A 14,879-nucleotide genomic window follows, 5' to 3' on the forward strand; every position below is an offset into this window, starting at 1 on the left:
CTTTTTTGAGCACACGACTTTGCAAGTTATTTTTTAACGTATTGTCATCCAACAACAAAAATATTTAAATACACTTTCTTGAAGTGATTTTTCTCAAACTTTAAGAAAATCAACATTAAAATATAAAATTTTTTGTTTTTGACATAAAAAAAATTCATTTTTTGAAAAAAAACAACTTTTTTTTGCAATTTGGACATCTTTGATTCTTTTTATATTTCGACAGTGTGAAATATAATCAATAATGATATTAATTCCAAATTTTTGGAATGGTAAGACCCTTTGTTCGAAAGATATAAACAAAACAGTGACGGCGCGCACGCCTCGCTCTAGTTTAGTAGGTAGCGGATGAGTTTGAGAACAGTCGAGCCATATTCTACATACATACATACGGAGCCATATTCTACATTTATATTTTAATGTTGATTTTCTTAAAGTTTGAGAAAAATCACTTCAAGAAAGTGTATTTAAATATTTTTGTTGTTGGATGGCAATACGTTAAAAAATAACTTGCCAAGTCGTGTGCTCAGAAAAGCAAAATTTTCAAAAATTCGTATAGTCAAAAATATGCAATTTAAACAAAAACGCAAAAATACGTGTCGATTTATTTTCAAAAAAAAACAATAAAAAAAAATTATATCATTTTTGTATCATAGGTGTAAATTTTGTATGGATTGCCCCATATACATAATTAAAATCATTGATAGCGCAAATATGCTTCTTTTTTAAAAAATCGTTGTTTTGTTTATCAATAGACAATGTAAAACAAATTAGTGAATTCATAGATAAAATAGGGACCAGCTTTTAGTAAAAATGGCACCTAGAAATTTGAAATCCTAAGGAACTTAGTAATTTTCAAAGTCTAGAGGAATCACTGAATATAGATTCGAGTTTAAAGCATTTGCAATTATCTAAACTGTCATTTTCCCTCCTTAATTTCTGACTCTAAACTAGTAACCGTGAAAAAAAAAATATTTCGTAAGATCGAGCGTCACGCTTTGACGAATGAACCTAATTCACGAACATAAATCCCCCTTGTTAACGGTTTTAGATTACATGAGCGATAGTGGGCCGCTGACATATTATAGTCTCTCAAAAGAGAGAGTTATGGCCCAAATGCTATTTCAAGGTGAACAGTGTCACTCATTAATGCATTCTTAGAGTTCACATGTGTCACTTGACACTTAAAACATTTAGAAATATTTTACGAATCATTACATAAAAAAACAAGATTCGAATAACGTCACATTAATGAGATCATATTTTAAAGGTGAAATATACTGTTGCAATTTGACTTATTTATTAAGTTCATCCTTTTTTCTTCTTTATTGTTTAAAGATATTTTTAAAAATTAGTTGGAAAATGTTTAAATTAGACAACAAAGAAAAATTTATTTATTTATATTTTTTTGCCCAATTTTTGATACACAAAAGATATTAATAATTGTGTGAATGGATCATCATGATGAAATGAAGAAAAAAAATCGAAATATAACTAAAGAAAAAAAGGCGTAAGCTTTTAAAAATATTTTACGAACCAATACATAAAAGAGATTTGAAAAACGAGACATTAGTAAGATCATATTTTAAAGGTGAAATATGCTGTTGCAATTTGATTGATTAATTAAATTCATTTTTTAAAAAAAAATTCTTAAACATTACTGCGAAATTTTTTTAATTAAATAACAAAGAAAAACTTATTATTGTTTTTGCCCAATTTTGATAGACAAGCAATATTAATAATTGTGGGAGCAGATCAGCATATTGAAATGAAGAAAAAAAATCGAAATATAACTAAATGAAGAAAAAAAAAGCGTAAGCTTTTAAAAAATTATTTTTCGAACTAATACATAAAAGAGATTGGAAAAACGAGATATTATTTGTTGTTATAATATAATTTATAATGTTACAATTTGATTGTTTTATCGAATTCTTTCCCTTCTTTTTTGTTTAAAAATAGTTAAAAAGTATTTTGAAAATTTTTTAATTAAATAACAAATTTTTTTAAAAAAATGATTTTTTTGGAGCAATTTTCGTTAAAAAAACAATATTAAGGATTATGTGAGCAGGTCCAGATGATGGAATGCAAAAAAAAAGAAGGAAAATGCAATTGATTAGCCCGAAATCAAACGCTATTTAATCGGAAGAAATATAAGTGATTAGCGAAGAAATATAAGCTTAATTAAATAAAAGGGAAATGAAACATATTTTTAAAAAAATATAAATGTATATAATTGAAAAGAAGAAAAAAAATTCTAAATAACAAAACGAAATCTAAATCTTATTGAATGGAAAAAATAATAGGAATGATTTTAAAAAATGTGAATATAATTGATTCATAAAAATTAAAAAAATCTTAACATAAATGAGTGATGAAAAATCTAACTGTGCGAAAATATCTAAATGTAAATCTGAATGATGAAAAAATCGTTTTCTAGACCTCAAATTTTTCAGAATGATTTGAAACTGCGACTTCATACAAAGCTTTCTGAGTCATTCCAGCTATATAAAGTCAAATAACATTTAAATTAAACAGAATTCGTTTAATTTTAACATCATTGATGTGCTTATATGTCTTGATGGTAACTAATTGTTGTAATAACATATTTATAAATGTTAGATCCTTCCCTTTGTATAATTATATTTGTTAAAATTTATTTCTTCACTTTGGGGCTAGGCTTCGCAATAATTGTTGTTACAGGGCAGGTCTACAAAAGTTAAAATTATTCTCTTAGCATATATGTACTGAAAAGAATTCTGTTTGCTTACACTTTCCACTTCCAAATATTATTATCTATTAGTAATTATAAATATTTAGATCTATTGGTGAACAGAAGTAATTTTTCTAAGCAATCATTTGTTTAAAATAAAATTTATAGTGTTATAACATTTTATAGCTCAAACAAATTTGGTGAATTCGCATCCGTCATTTAATATTTTCGCTTATTGCATCATATTGTGCATGAAGCTGATCGTTAAGTTCTAAATCTATTAACACATCTCTTTGACTGTAATTTATAACAGTAACATTAATGTTACTTGAAATTGAAAGAACTGATGATGTTGGAATTGATAATGTTAATTGCAATTGAAAGAGAACTACAATAAGAGCTCAATCTAACTGGTGGCATATTTCGGTAAATTTACAGTCAAAATGATAAGATATTCATTAAGTATGTTTTTAATGAGTTGAAGACTAACCATTCTTTGACAAAAACATTTTTGCCCTTTAAATGAAAAAAAAAAAGAAGTTTAAAGGGAAGACATTTTTATTTAGTTCTAGCATCAATGATGCAGAAAATCGGGAAAATTTTAAAACTTTATTCTTATAAAGTAATGTGTGGGCGTCCATTGGCTAAGTTTTCTTCTTCCTCGCAGAAGAAAAAGAATGCTTTCCTGATTACTCACTATTAAATTCCCTTTCATCATTTCATTCTTCTTGCGTTTTGGAAAGTTTTTCAAACATTTCTGTCTTTCATTAAGTACTTAATTCAGTGTAATATACAAACGGTAGGAAAAAGCAGTTTACTCTCGCTTATAACGGCTGTATCGACAATTTCATCCGCTATTATGAAATGTCGTTGTAACGGACATTTAATGTAATATTAAAAATTGCTCGTATTTAAACATAAAAACATTATATTATAACCGTCGTTGAACAGCCGACTCAATTTTATGGGTTTACGACAACTAATGTTCAACTCAGTAGCCTTGTCATTTTGAACCCAATCCAGAAGACAAGGGAACTCCCGGATCCAGTATTGGGAGAAATTATGCCTTCTTGGAGGACTTTTTGATGGAGCTAACCAGGATTTGCGTTACATGGAGAGGAAGACCACGAATAACCTCCCACGGCTAGCCTGACGGCAAGGGAACTCTCACCCACGATCCGTCTACCACTGAAGATATTTTACAGAAATATGAATTGAATGAAGAAAAAAAATCGAAACTAAAATCTGAAAAATCTTTTCATAAAAATGATCTAATATCAAAATCATAACTATTCTTTCAAAATTTATAACTATTTTGCGTGTTCGCAAAGTTATTTGTTTTAAAATATTTAAAGAGTGCTACTTTATATAAAACGGAATGCAGTTGAAGAAAGTAATCAAATAAAGTTTGTTTCATGTTCTAACGAGTTCAAAAGTGTGCTGAAAAATATTTAATCATTAAAACTCAAAGCTCAAATATATTTAACAGCACGAATTCTTAAATCACTACATTAAATTCAAACTAAATAAATATTTCTTTAATCATAAAAATCACGTTTTTCTTCTAAAAAAATTCTCTCGAGCATTCTTAAAAAGATTTAAATGCCATCTTTGGGTGAAATTTTAACGAAAGCACATATTTGTTAGCACATAACGTCAGAAAATGTTGTTTAATTTTAAGGGCAAATCAATATAAGTTTCAAAAAAACAATTTCTGCTGTTAACTCCTTGACATGAATTAATATCCTTCCCACTAAAAATAAGTTAGTTGCGTGCCATTCTCAATAAAGAGAGATTTTATTCGCATTAGTGATCATCGTAATCTCCCCATTTTAAAATGTCTCAATTTTGAGAGGGAAGAAAGAAAAAGAAAAAAAAGGAGGCTAAAATAAAAGTGAATTTATGCAAGAAAAAATGTTATTGAGCAAATAATTTGTGGGAACCAAAACAGAGTTCAGGGTTAGAAAAAACATAAAACTTTTTTTGTAAACCTTTAATTAGCCTTGTCGTAAAAAATAGAGTCGCAGGGGTTGAGATCCGTGTCACTGCATTTTTCACTCATTATCAGCGAGTTGTAAAAATTTGAGCATTTGGCCGCAAATTTTATTATTATTGATCGAAAGGTTTTTAGGTGAAGGTTTAATAAACATTTAAGCAAAGGTATTTCATGAATTTTACAGAAACATTTGAAACTTCATATTTTTCCTTCAGATTAATAAAAAATCAATACTATTTAATCAACATTATTTCACGAATTTTAAAGGGCAGTATACTCTCGATACATCGAAAATCTTATTATATCAAACAAATATTTCTCCCTATATCCACCTGATGCTAATTTGAATTCTTATGTCGTAGAGGTTCTTATCAAAATCTTGTTATATCGAATATTTTTCAAAATAGAAAATGAACTTTTTCATAAAAATCACAATGTAAATTTGTTGTAAACTAATTATTTCCCATTTAAGACATAATAATTTTCGTCTTATTTTCGAAACATCGAAAACCTTATTATATCAAATAAATATTTCTCCCCATATCCACATGATGCTAATTTGAATTCTTATGTCGTAGAGTTTCTTATCAAAATCTTGTTATAACGAATATTTTTCAAAATAGAAAATGAATTTTTTTCCCCTAAAAATCACAATACAAATATATTGTAAACTAATTATTTCCTATTTAATACATAATTATTTAATTTTAATTTTAAAAATAAAATTATCATTGTTGTATTTAAAATTATAATTGTTGTGTGTAGACTTACAGTCAGCTATCATTACATGCATATGTATCAGTAGTTATTCTTATGTTTCTAGACTCTAGTTTTTAGAGTGCAATCTTAGAATATATATTCATATATTTTTACTTTTTAGAACATATTTTAGTTCTGAACTTGTCATCTCGATTTTTTTTTAACTTCCTTTCAACTTTGAGATATTGACAGTATAACCTTGTTTCTAATTTTATTATCAGCTGTTTTTCCAATTCAAACTGAATTTCAGAAAACAATAATAAAGCGACCTTATTTAAAGGAAAAACTTTATATGCAGTTCTTATTAAAAAAAAACAACATTTTATCCTTAGAATTAAACTGAATTTCAAGAGAATAATAAGATTTAGTAGTTCGAGACAAAAATTTGTTATCGTATTGTTTTTGCCTTTTACTCAGATTTAAATTGAATTTCGGATAAAAAAATGTTCTTGTTTGAAAAAAAATATTCATTTAATTTTTAATCTGATTTAATATTTTAACTGCGTTTTCCAGTGGAATTTCTTGGAATAATTGTATTTGTAAATTGTGATTTCCACTCCCAGTTACTGAGATTTAAAGGAAATTTCAGAAATAAATTAGCATTTAAGAAACGTTAGTCCAAGGACTTTCCCAGCAATTTTCAAGCCGTAATAAAATTATTTTCACAAAAGTGCGGATAACAAATATAAAGATTTTCAAGAACATTAATCAGTACGTGGCTAAAATATGTATTGAAAAAAATTTTATTGAACTAATGACTACATTTCGGGATATATTATGAATCAGAATATAATTTGGAAATTATTAAAAAAAAGACCTTTTTTTACTTTAAAACATTTATATTTCATTATATTAATCAAGAATATCGAAGAATCAAAAAATTTTACAACATTGGATCACTGTTAAAACATATTTTTATTTGCGTATTCAAAATACATATGCGAAAATGGTTTCCATTATTATAAAGCTAGAAATGCAATCAACAATTTACTAATTAACAATATATGTTTAAGGGTTATTTATTTCAACATTGTAAATGTTCTAATACAAATAAAAATGAGAACAAAACACTTACTTGATCGCTTCGGCTCAGCGATAACTAAATGAAATCCCAGGAAGCTGAATAATTTGAAGGGAAAAAAAATCTGTTTTTACTTTTCTTCTTTCATAACGCAAGCTTTGATTGTAGTCAAAAGAACAGTCTTCATCCTTAAAATGATCAAAAACATCGATATTTAAAAATTTATATTTCAAACTTGTATCCTTTTTATACAGGCCAATATTTTCATTTCTCGAATACGTACAAAATCGTATTTGATAGTTATTGTTATGTATAATATTCACAATACTATACACAATTTATTTACACTCTTTCTAATATATCATCGATATTGAGTGCGATAATATCGCATTCGATAATTATAGTTACTAATAATAATCCTGATAGTATCATATTAGATATGTATTATTATTGTTTGTGATCGCCATATTTTTTTTATAGCATTTGAAAAACCTGGGTCCCGCAGTGGACTGATCGTTAAGACACGGTTCCCAGCAGATCACCGAAGTCAAGCGTCACTGGCTACGGTCAGTGTGCGGGTAGGTGACCACTTGGATCAGTCTACGTAGGGACCGAGGGTGTGCGGTATGGATCCTCGTTAACTTGTTCTACCGTAAAGTGCTTGACTTCGCTTGCAGGTCGTCGGGCTACCGAAGGGGGGTGCCATCCCCTCTGCAGAGGATCAAAATTGTGATGGCATGTCTTCGGNGCCCATTGGGTAGATACAGACTGACGGGATGCGGCTGTTTGTAATGTACAGGCCCAACACTTCCTACAATGTTGGCAAAAGTTCATAGGGTGGCCCAGCAATCAACCCAGCTGACAGTAATTTGCACCTTCACTTTTCAATCAGTACCGTCAGTAATTTCGAAGATGGCCAGAACTTATGTTTTTGCTGGGTGGCGTTGCTCCTACGTGTTGGCGAACCTTTTTTTATGATCCCTATAATCAATTTGGGTCCAGCAGTAGACTGATCGTTAAGACACGGTTCCCAGCAGATCACCGAAGTCAAGCATCACTGGCTGTGCTCAGTGTGCGGGTGGGTGACCACTTAGATCAGTCTACGTAGGGACCGAGGGTGTGCGGTATGGGTCCTCGTTAACTTGTTCTACCGTAAAATGTTTGACTTCGCGTGCAGGTCGTCGGGCTACCGAAGCGGGGGTGCCATCCCCTCTGCAGAGGATCAAAATTGTGATGGCATGTCTTCGGCTCATCCTCAGGGATGTTTTCCAGACCGTCGCCAATAGCCCATTATGCAGCTCTCTAGTGCGACGTAAATGAACTACAACAACTATATTTGTTCATGACAAAAAAAATGCTTTTTTTCTTTGGAAATATTATTACTGAGACAGTGGTTGAAAACTTCAAAACCCAGCTCGCCCTTACTTAAAACATTCGCAAAAATGTTACTTTCGGCTCAGAACTACAGTTTACCAACCACTGATCTCGTTAAACTGAGATAACTTAATCTACAAGTTAATATTCTAGCTGCATAAGTTATAACTTAGTTCAGTAAGTTAAAAATAATTGAAACCAAGAATTGCAGATTTTTGCAGATACTGTTGCAGATTTTTTTTCTTCCTTTTAGCTTATAAATTTCAAACTAAAAAAAGTTTCAATCAAAGTTCAAAATCTGAATAATTTTTTTATTAAAAGCATCGAATCTTAGTGGTTTGAAGGGCTCAAATAAGTTAACTAATGAAAGTTACGACATAAAAACCGTGGATCAGAAAGGTTCTAGGTTCGAATCCCGGGCAAACAATGGATGTTCTTTCATTCTCTGTACTATTGTTCGCTCGCCAGGAGTTGGACAAAGAGTTCATTTCAGTGCGGGAGTAAGAGGAGAAACGTCTCTTCGCTCGAATTTGACACAACTCTTATTGCGCGCTTAACGCAAACAGTGAATTATTTTTCAATCTCTCACTTCGCTTTATCATCTGCCATTATACCTTTCGTTACTCTAGCTACTTAAATAAGTAAGATTCGAGTGAAATCGGTCCAATAATTCCTGTGAAGTCGAATTTTAAATAGACGATTGTTTTAGCATTCGATTTTTCAGAAACCATTCAGTTTACTTAAGAGAATTAAAGGTCTTTAGATGAACTAATTTTATAATTGTGCGCAAAAATTTTTCATTTCGCTCCTAAAGTTCCCGAGTTAAAGTGAAAAGCGCAGAAAGTAAAATTGACATTAATAGGTCCAAACTTTGGTCCGCTCTCCTGGCCAAACTATTTTGGTCATATTTCTCATATTGCAGCAACCCCCTATATTTTGCGGGTCAGAAATCCAAGTCCGTAGGAAACGAAAGTTTGTTTATTCAGATAAAGTGCGTTTTTGAAATTAAGGTTGAAGATCCGATTATTAGATCAAAAGTTATTCAGAGTTTCTTTTTTTCGTATTTACAATCCTTTTAGCGTTGCAATTATTTCACTGTAGTATGGTAGAAATCGTTTCTCACGGGGCAGACGAATGTGGGGGTCAACATAAAACATTGACTTGAAAATGTGTGAAAAGTAATAAAGAACAAGGTTCGTAAGCCCCTGGAGAAGAAAAAATTGTTATAAGGAAACAGAAAATTTCTTAATTTTAGCTTTCACTATTGAAATAAAATTTCAGGTCTGCTTTCTTCGGATCAATATATTTACTTTCTATATTGTAAATATATATACTATCTATAAATTTATTATATAGAAAATAAAATATTCTGGTAGTTTCAAATATCATATTATAAAAAATTAAAAAAAATTATAATATACAAAAATTTTAAATTTACAATAAGTATAAAAAATTTCTTGAAGCGATTACACACCATAATTTCAACATTTTCTCCAACTAATGTATAAGAGCCGTGATTGCTCAGAGAATAGAGCGTTCGTCTTCCATGGAGGTGTTCGTGTTCGAATTCCAGCAATGGCTGGCCGAAACGAACTCCGCATCCGGCTTTACCCGACCACAGAGCTAACGCAAAATATATTCAGTGTAGACGGATCAAGAGTTAAAATCCCTTTGCCCTCATGGTGATCCTAACCCATAATTAGAGCGTCTGAGGTTTTCGAGGTTTTCCTCTACATGTAACCCAAATGCGGGTTAAGTGCATTAAAAAGTCCTCCACGAAGCCCAATTTTTCCCAATACTTGATACAAGAGTTCCTTTGTCTTCTGGATTGGGTTCAAAATTACAAGGATGCGGAGTTGAACCCCCCCCCCCCAAAAAAAAAAATTGAGTCGGCTTTTCAACGACGGTTATGAAATTTTTAAAAAAACTGAAGCATAAATATCAAACGGGATCGGTCCCGCAGTGGATTGATCGTTAACATACGGTTCCCAGCACATCACCAATGTCAAGCATCACTGGCTGCGTTCAGTGTGCGGGAGGGTGACCACTTGAATTAGTCTGCGTAGGAACCGAGGGTGTGCGGTATGGGTCCTCGTTAAACTGTTCCACCGAAAAGTGCTCGACTTCGCGTGCAGGTCATCGGGCTACCGAAGCGGGGGTGCCATCCCCTCTGCAGAGGATCAAAATTGTGATGGCATATCTTCGGATCATCCTCGGGGATGTTTCCCAGNGTACAGAGATATTCCCGCAAAAAATAGCAAATAGAAAAATACGTAATCGTAAATTTTCATGGCTAGCTTTGTTTTTAAATAAGTTTGTTTGAAAGTTTCGTTTATTGCAAGATATTTCGCATAAGGACACGTACCCTCGCTAAACTGTTCCCGTACCCCTGGGGGTACGTGTACCACACTTTGGGAAACACTGCCCTGAGCCATCGCGGCTCAAGAACGAAGGAATTCGACAATCTCGCCTTTTTAGAGGCCGGGATAGCCTGTCTGATAGGGCACTGGTCCCACACTTCCCGTGCAGTTAATGGTGACTGATGTAAGTTAAATCTGTCCAGTCACAAAGTCCTCCATGCTCCCATAACAAATCAGTCCTCTGGGGTGATCCAGGGTTTTTCTTGTCTTCTGGATTGGGTTCAAAATAACAAGACTACGGAGTTGAACATTAGTAGTCGTAAGCCTAAAATTGGGTCTTCTGTTCAACGACGGATATGCAATAAAATAAAATCTCGCCTTTTTAAAGGAAAGTGCAACAGTTGGATTTTACTGGGAATAAATTCTTGTATTGTTTAGTGGTGTTACAATTCAGTTGTTTCTGGGTTTGTAGTGAATGGTATCAATTTTTTTTAAAATAAAAAAACAACTTTTGAAGCAATTAAAAATAAATATTGCCTTAGTACTTTTTTTTATCATTGATATGAAGCGTTTTAAATATAAAAATCCTATCTAAATATAAATTATTAATGAACAATTTGTGTTGAATTAATTTGATTAGACAGCTGCTTTCATCCAAAAATGAAAAAATAATGAATTTATAATATGTTGGTAAAAACCAGTTGGAACTGGTTTCATGCAGACTGAACATTGTTTTCGGAATAAATTACACAAACGGATTTTTTTCATTTCATTTTTATGATCAATGTACTGCTGACTTGTGGCTGTAAAGAGAGGAAAATGTAAACAGAATCGAAGACATTTGGAATATATCCAGAGTTTATACGCACGTTCGAATACTTTTTTTTTTACCCTTGATCTTAATTCATTAAATAAAAAATTAAGCAAGCCGCCTTAACTCTTTATTTATTCTATTTGTACTTCCCTCATATCCATAGTCACTTAGACTGATTAACGTCCGTTTTAAGCCTTCAGGATGATCTGAATACCAAATAGCCGCCTTGAACGATGCTGCTGATCGGCCTTCCTTTTATAATCTCGTCTTGGAATATGCCCCCTTCTGGTTATACGTCTTCTCAAGAACACGTGATAAAGACGTGGTTTACAGCATTTTGTTCTTTATTTATCGATTATAAAATCTCAAGCGATGTCTCAATTAAATTTGGGAGTTATTTAAACAAACAGAAATTACATAACAGGATAATTTAAAATCGCTTTCGATTAAAAAATAAATAAATAATTACTGTGATTAGAAAATCGTTTGCGAATTAAAAAAAAATATTTATTGTGATTAAAAAATCGTTTGCTGAGAGAAATTATTTTCCTTTTGTGTTAATGTTATTGTGTAGACAAATTCCTTATTTTTAAAAACGAGAGTAATTTCTTAAAAAAATTAATTTAAAACCGTTACCTTTCCGAGTAACGATATTTTCCTGATAATGGCTGCCCTTCCATATTTTGGGGATCAAAAACTACAAGGTATGGGGGGGAAGGTATGGCAATTCAGAGAAAGTACGTTTTATGTGTTTGATTTCGTAACTTTAAATGCCGCCTAAAACTAATTTGTTAGTCTATTTATCGTTGGGTCCTCAAACCATTAAAATTAAATCTTAATAAGTACATATCCACCATTATTATATCAAGAAATGCTCGCTACTTTTCTATTATGCGCATTAAAAAACAACATTAAAGGGGAAGGTGGATGAAATATAAAAATAATTATGGCAAAATCCTTTGTTAACTGGAGTTTAAAAATGAATTCTATGGGTCCACAAGATAGCCCACCTAAAAAAAGAGCCTCAAAACTACTTTAGGATTAAATTAAGGTTTAAAACATGAGAAAAAATGTAACAGTTGGTGGAGACTTGGTAGTCGAGATTCCAATCAAGGAAACTGGGTGAGCTCTCATACCCGACCCAGTTCTTTATAAAGGCAGCTGGGTGCTTAAATTACTGGGTACAATCATTAAGATAGTATATGCAATACTGTCTGTATAAATAGTTGACTCTTTAATTCGAATTCAAGAGATACTGCAAAAACGTCAGAATTATCACAATAAGTACACCTTATTACAAGTACTGCTGTTCATATCTGAATTATTAATGAAACGATTTTTATTTTAGGTCCATTGGCCGGTTTTCTAACTCACTACTTCAGTATCCGGAGTATTTTAGTGAGCGGTGTCCTAGTATCCGCTGTAGCGATTGCTGCCTGCTTCTTCACTCCGTCCCTCATGTTCCTCATCATCTTCTTTGGACTCTTCAGGGGTGAGTTGTTATTTTTTTTTTTTACTTCGAATCCGCCCCACTTCCGAAACGAACAAACAAATGCTTTATTATTGTGGCGCTTTTGAGTACTAGTGGCGTTTTTGAATAATTTTGGTGATTTTGAATAATTTTTAAATAAAGGATAAATAGAAGTCTTACTTTTAACTAGTAACATTTTATTATTTAAACAATTTAAAAAATAACATTAATATAAGGATATACAATTAATTCAACTTATTTATACATTAATTCTTACGTGCTTTTAGAATAGATGGAGAGAGACTTACCAAGTTTAGTCATGGTTCGGCCTTTTGTCACTTAGGCTGATTGCTTTTGATTGCTTTTGTGTGATCGCCTTGAACCCTTTCCTTCGGCTGCTTTTATATCGTATTTTTCGGGTGATAAAAAGTTACAAATCTGAGGAAAGGTCAAGTTCAAAAGTCATTGTTGTTTTCGAGTTTGTCCCGTGATGGGTCAATCACATGATGGGGGTGACATTGTAAGATTTAAACCTAATCGTTTATTTGAATTACTTTATCCGTATTTAACTTACTATTTGCCGATGGAGATTTCCCACAGTAGTTTTATTTAATCGAAGACTCTGAAATGTTCTAGAAATCTAATCTTAGCCCTTTCTCTTAATTTTAATTTTGAGTGACGATAAGCGTCACATTATTTCGAAAGTCTGTATGGATAGCTAACCATTTAAGGACTGATCGTAAAGACACGTTTCCCAGCTCAACACCGAAGTCAAGCATCACTGGCTGATGTCAGACCACTTTGATCAGCCTGCGTAAAGACCAAGGGTGCAAGGTGTAGGTCCTCATTAAACTATTTTACAGTAAAGTGCAGGTCGTCGGGCTACCAATGCAGGGGAGCCATCCCCTCTGCAGAGGATTGAAATTGCGATGGCATGTTTTTGGATCATCCTCAAGGATGTTTCCCAGACCGGCACCAATAGCCAAATTGTACAGCTCTTGTGCGACGTTAATAAAGTACCTACCATAAGAGACACCATATCCACACCCATTTTACAGCAGGGTTTTCTCTTCTGACATAATCAAAAGATAAATGGTGATAAATTAAATGTTTTTTAGGAATCGAAGAAACATTATTTACATTAAAATCATTATAATCTACATACAGAGTGTTCTAAATTAGACCTATGATATTTCATATTTACATAACTGAAAAATAAGTCTCAAGGAAACAAGGTCTGTCCTCTCATAGAGTATCTGGTTTTAGTTCAAATATATTTCAATAGACAGCGCAGCATCTAAATAAAAGAAATATTCTTCGGAATGAAAATCACGTTTAATCAGCCTTAAAACAAGCAAAAGAATAACTAACTCACTGTCATAAACTCTTATTTAACTCAACAAATGCATCAAACCGGAAAGAAACTTCAGTCTTGAAGAGGAAATATTTATGGTCAACACATAAATTCGCTCTTATTTTTATCTATATCGTTATTTAGTTATAAATGCTCGAAAACAGTCAGTATAACTAAGGAGAACATTATAGTTCATGTTACGTCAAAAATAGTCTATCCCTGAAATTCCTTTGCTAGAGAATTAAAAAAAATCAAGAATAAATAAGTTAATAATATCTATGATTACACAAAAAATTAAAATTTAATTGAACAATAAATTTAATTCTCTTCTTCTCTCTTTTTTTTAAAAAAAAAATATCAGCATGGAGTTCAATGAACTTTAAAGTCGAAAGAATTACCTGAATTTAAATACAAAAAGTCTAATTAATTTTTTTTTTAGTTTATTCCAGATTTGGGTAAAAACTTAATCGATTGCAGTTATCAAGTACTCGTTATAATGATTACAAGTCATATTTTTGATCACATCTGTAATCGGAATTACAACAATGTATAACAGTAATCAATAACAGTAGACAATAACTTAAAGTCTTGATTAAAATTCACCATAATTTTGATTTCAACAGTCGTGATTATACATAATTGTGATTCCAAGTAATCAGAACAAAAAAGGATTACGGGTAATCATAAATCATAACTACAAATAAACAAAATTTATGATAATCTTTAACCATGTGATAACGTACGTACGTACGTAAATACAATTTGCATACATATGCAATATTTGCATGTATGTATGTATATGTAGAATGCGTATGTACATATATATACTATGGGCCCAAATAAGGTTCGTACGTATGTACATAATGTTTGCATGTGCGTATACGTGTTCAATATATGTATGAATCTACGAATGTAAATAAAATGTAGGTATGTATACGTACATAATTTTGTATATACGTACATAATTTTGCATATACGTAAGTATGAGTGTATGCTAAAGGAATGTTTTGTATGTGCGTATGC

The 14,879-nt window shown here is 31.6% G+C and overlaps 1 protein-coding gene and 1 long non-coding RNA gene across 2 annotated transcripts in view; one reads left to right on the top strand and one right to left on the bottom strand.

The window, feature by feature from the left end:
• Positions 1–6,887, bottom strand: part of LOC139425037 (uncharacterized) — a 56,663-nt gene extending 49,776 nt beyond the window's left edge. Inside the window, exon 1 of the long non-coding RNA XR_011636248.1 lies at positions 6,538–6,887. This is a non-coding gene — a long non-coding RNA (uncharacterized lncRNA). The remainder of the gene's footprint in view (positions 1–6,537) is intronic.
• LOC107444125 (monocarboxylate transporter 9) overlaps positions 1–14,879 on the top strand; it is a 53,672-nt gene that overhangs the window by 26,009 nt on the left and 12,784 nt on the right. Inside the window, exon 2 of the mRNA XM_043051941.2 lies at positions 12,380–12,523. Within this exon, the coding sequence (XP_042907875.1) occupies positions 12,380–12,523 (144 nt within the window). The remainder of the gene's footprint in view (positions 1–12,379; positions 12,524–14,879) is intronic.

The sequence above is a fragment of the Parasteatoda tepidariorum genome, chromosome 2 (genome assembly GCF_043381705.1).
Source record: "Parasteatoda tepidariorum isolate YZ-2023 chromosome 2, CAS_Ptep_4.0, whole genome shotgun sequence".
NCBI lineage: Eukaryota > Metazoa > Arthropoda > Arachnida > Araneae > Theridiidae > Parasteatoda > Parasteatoda tepidariorum.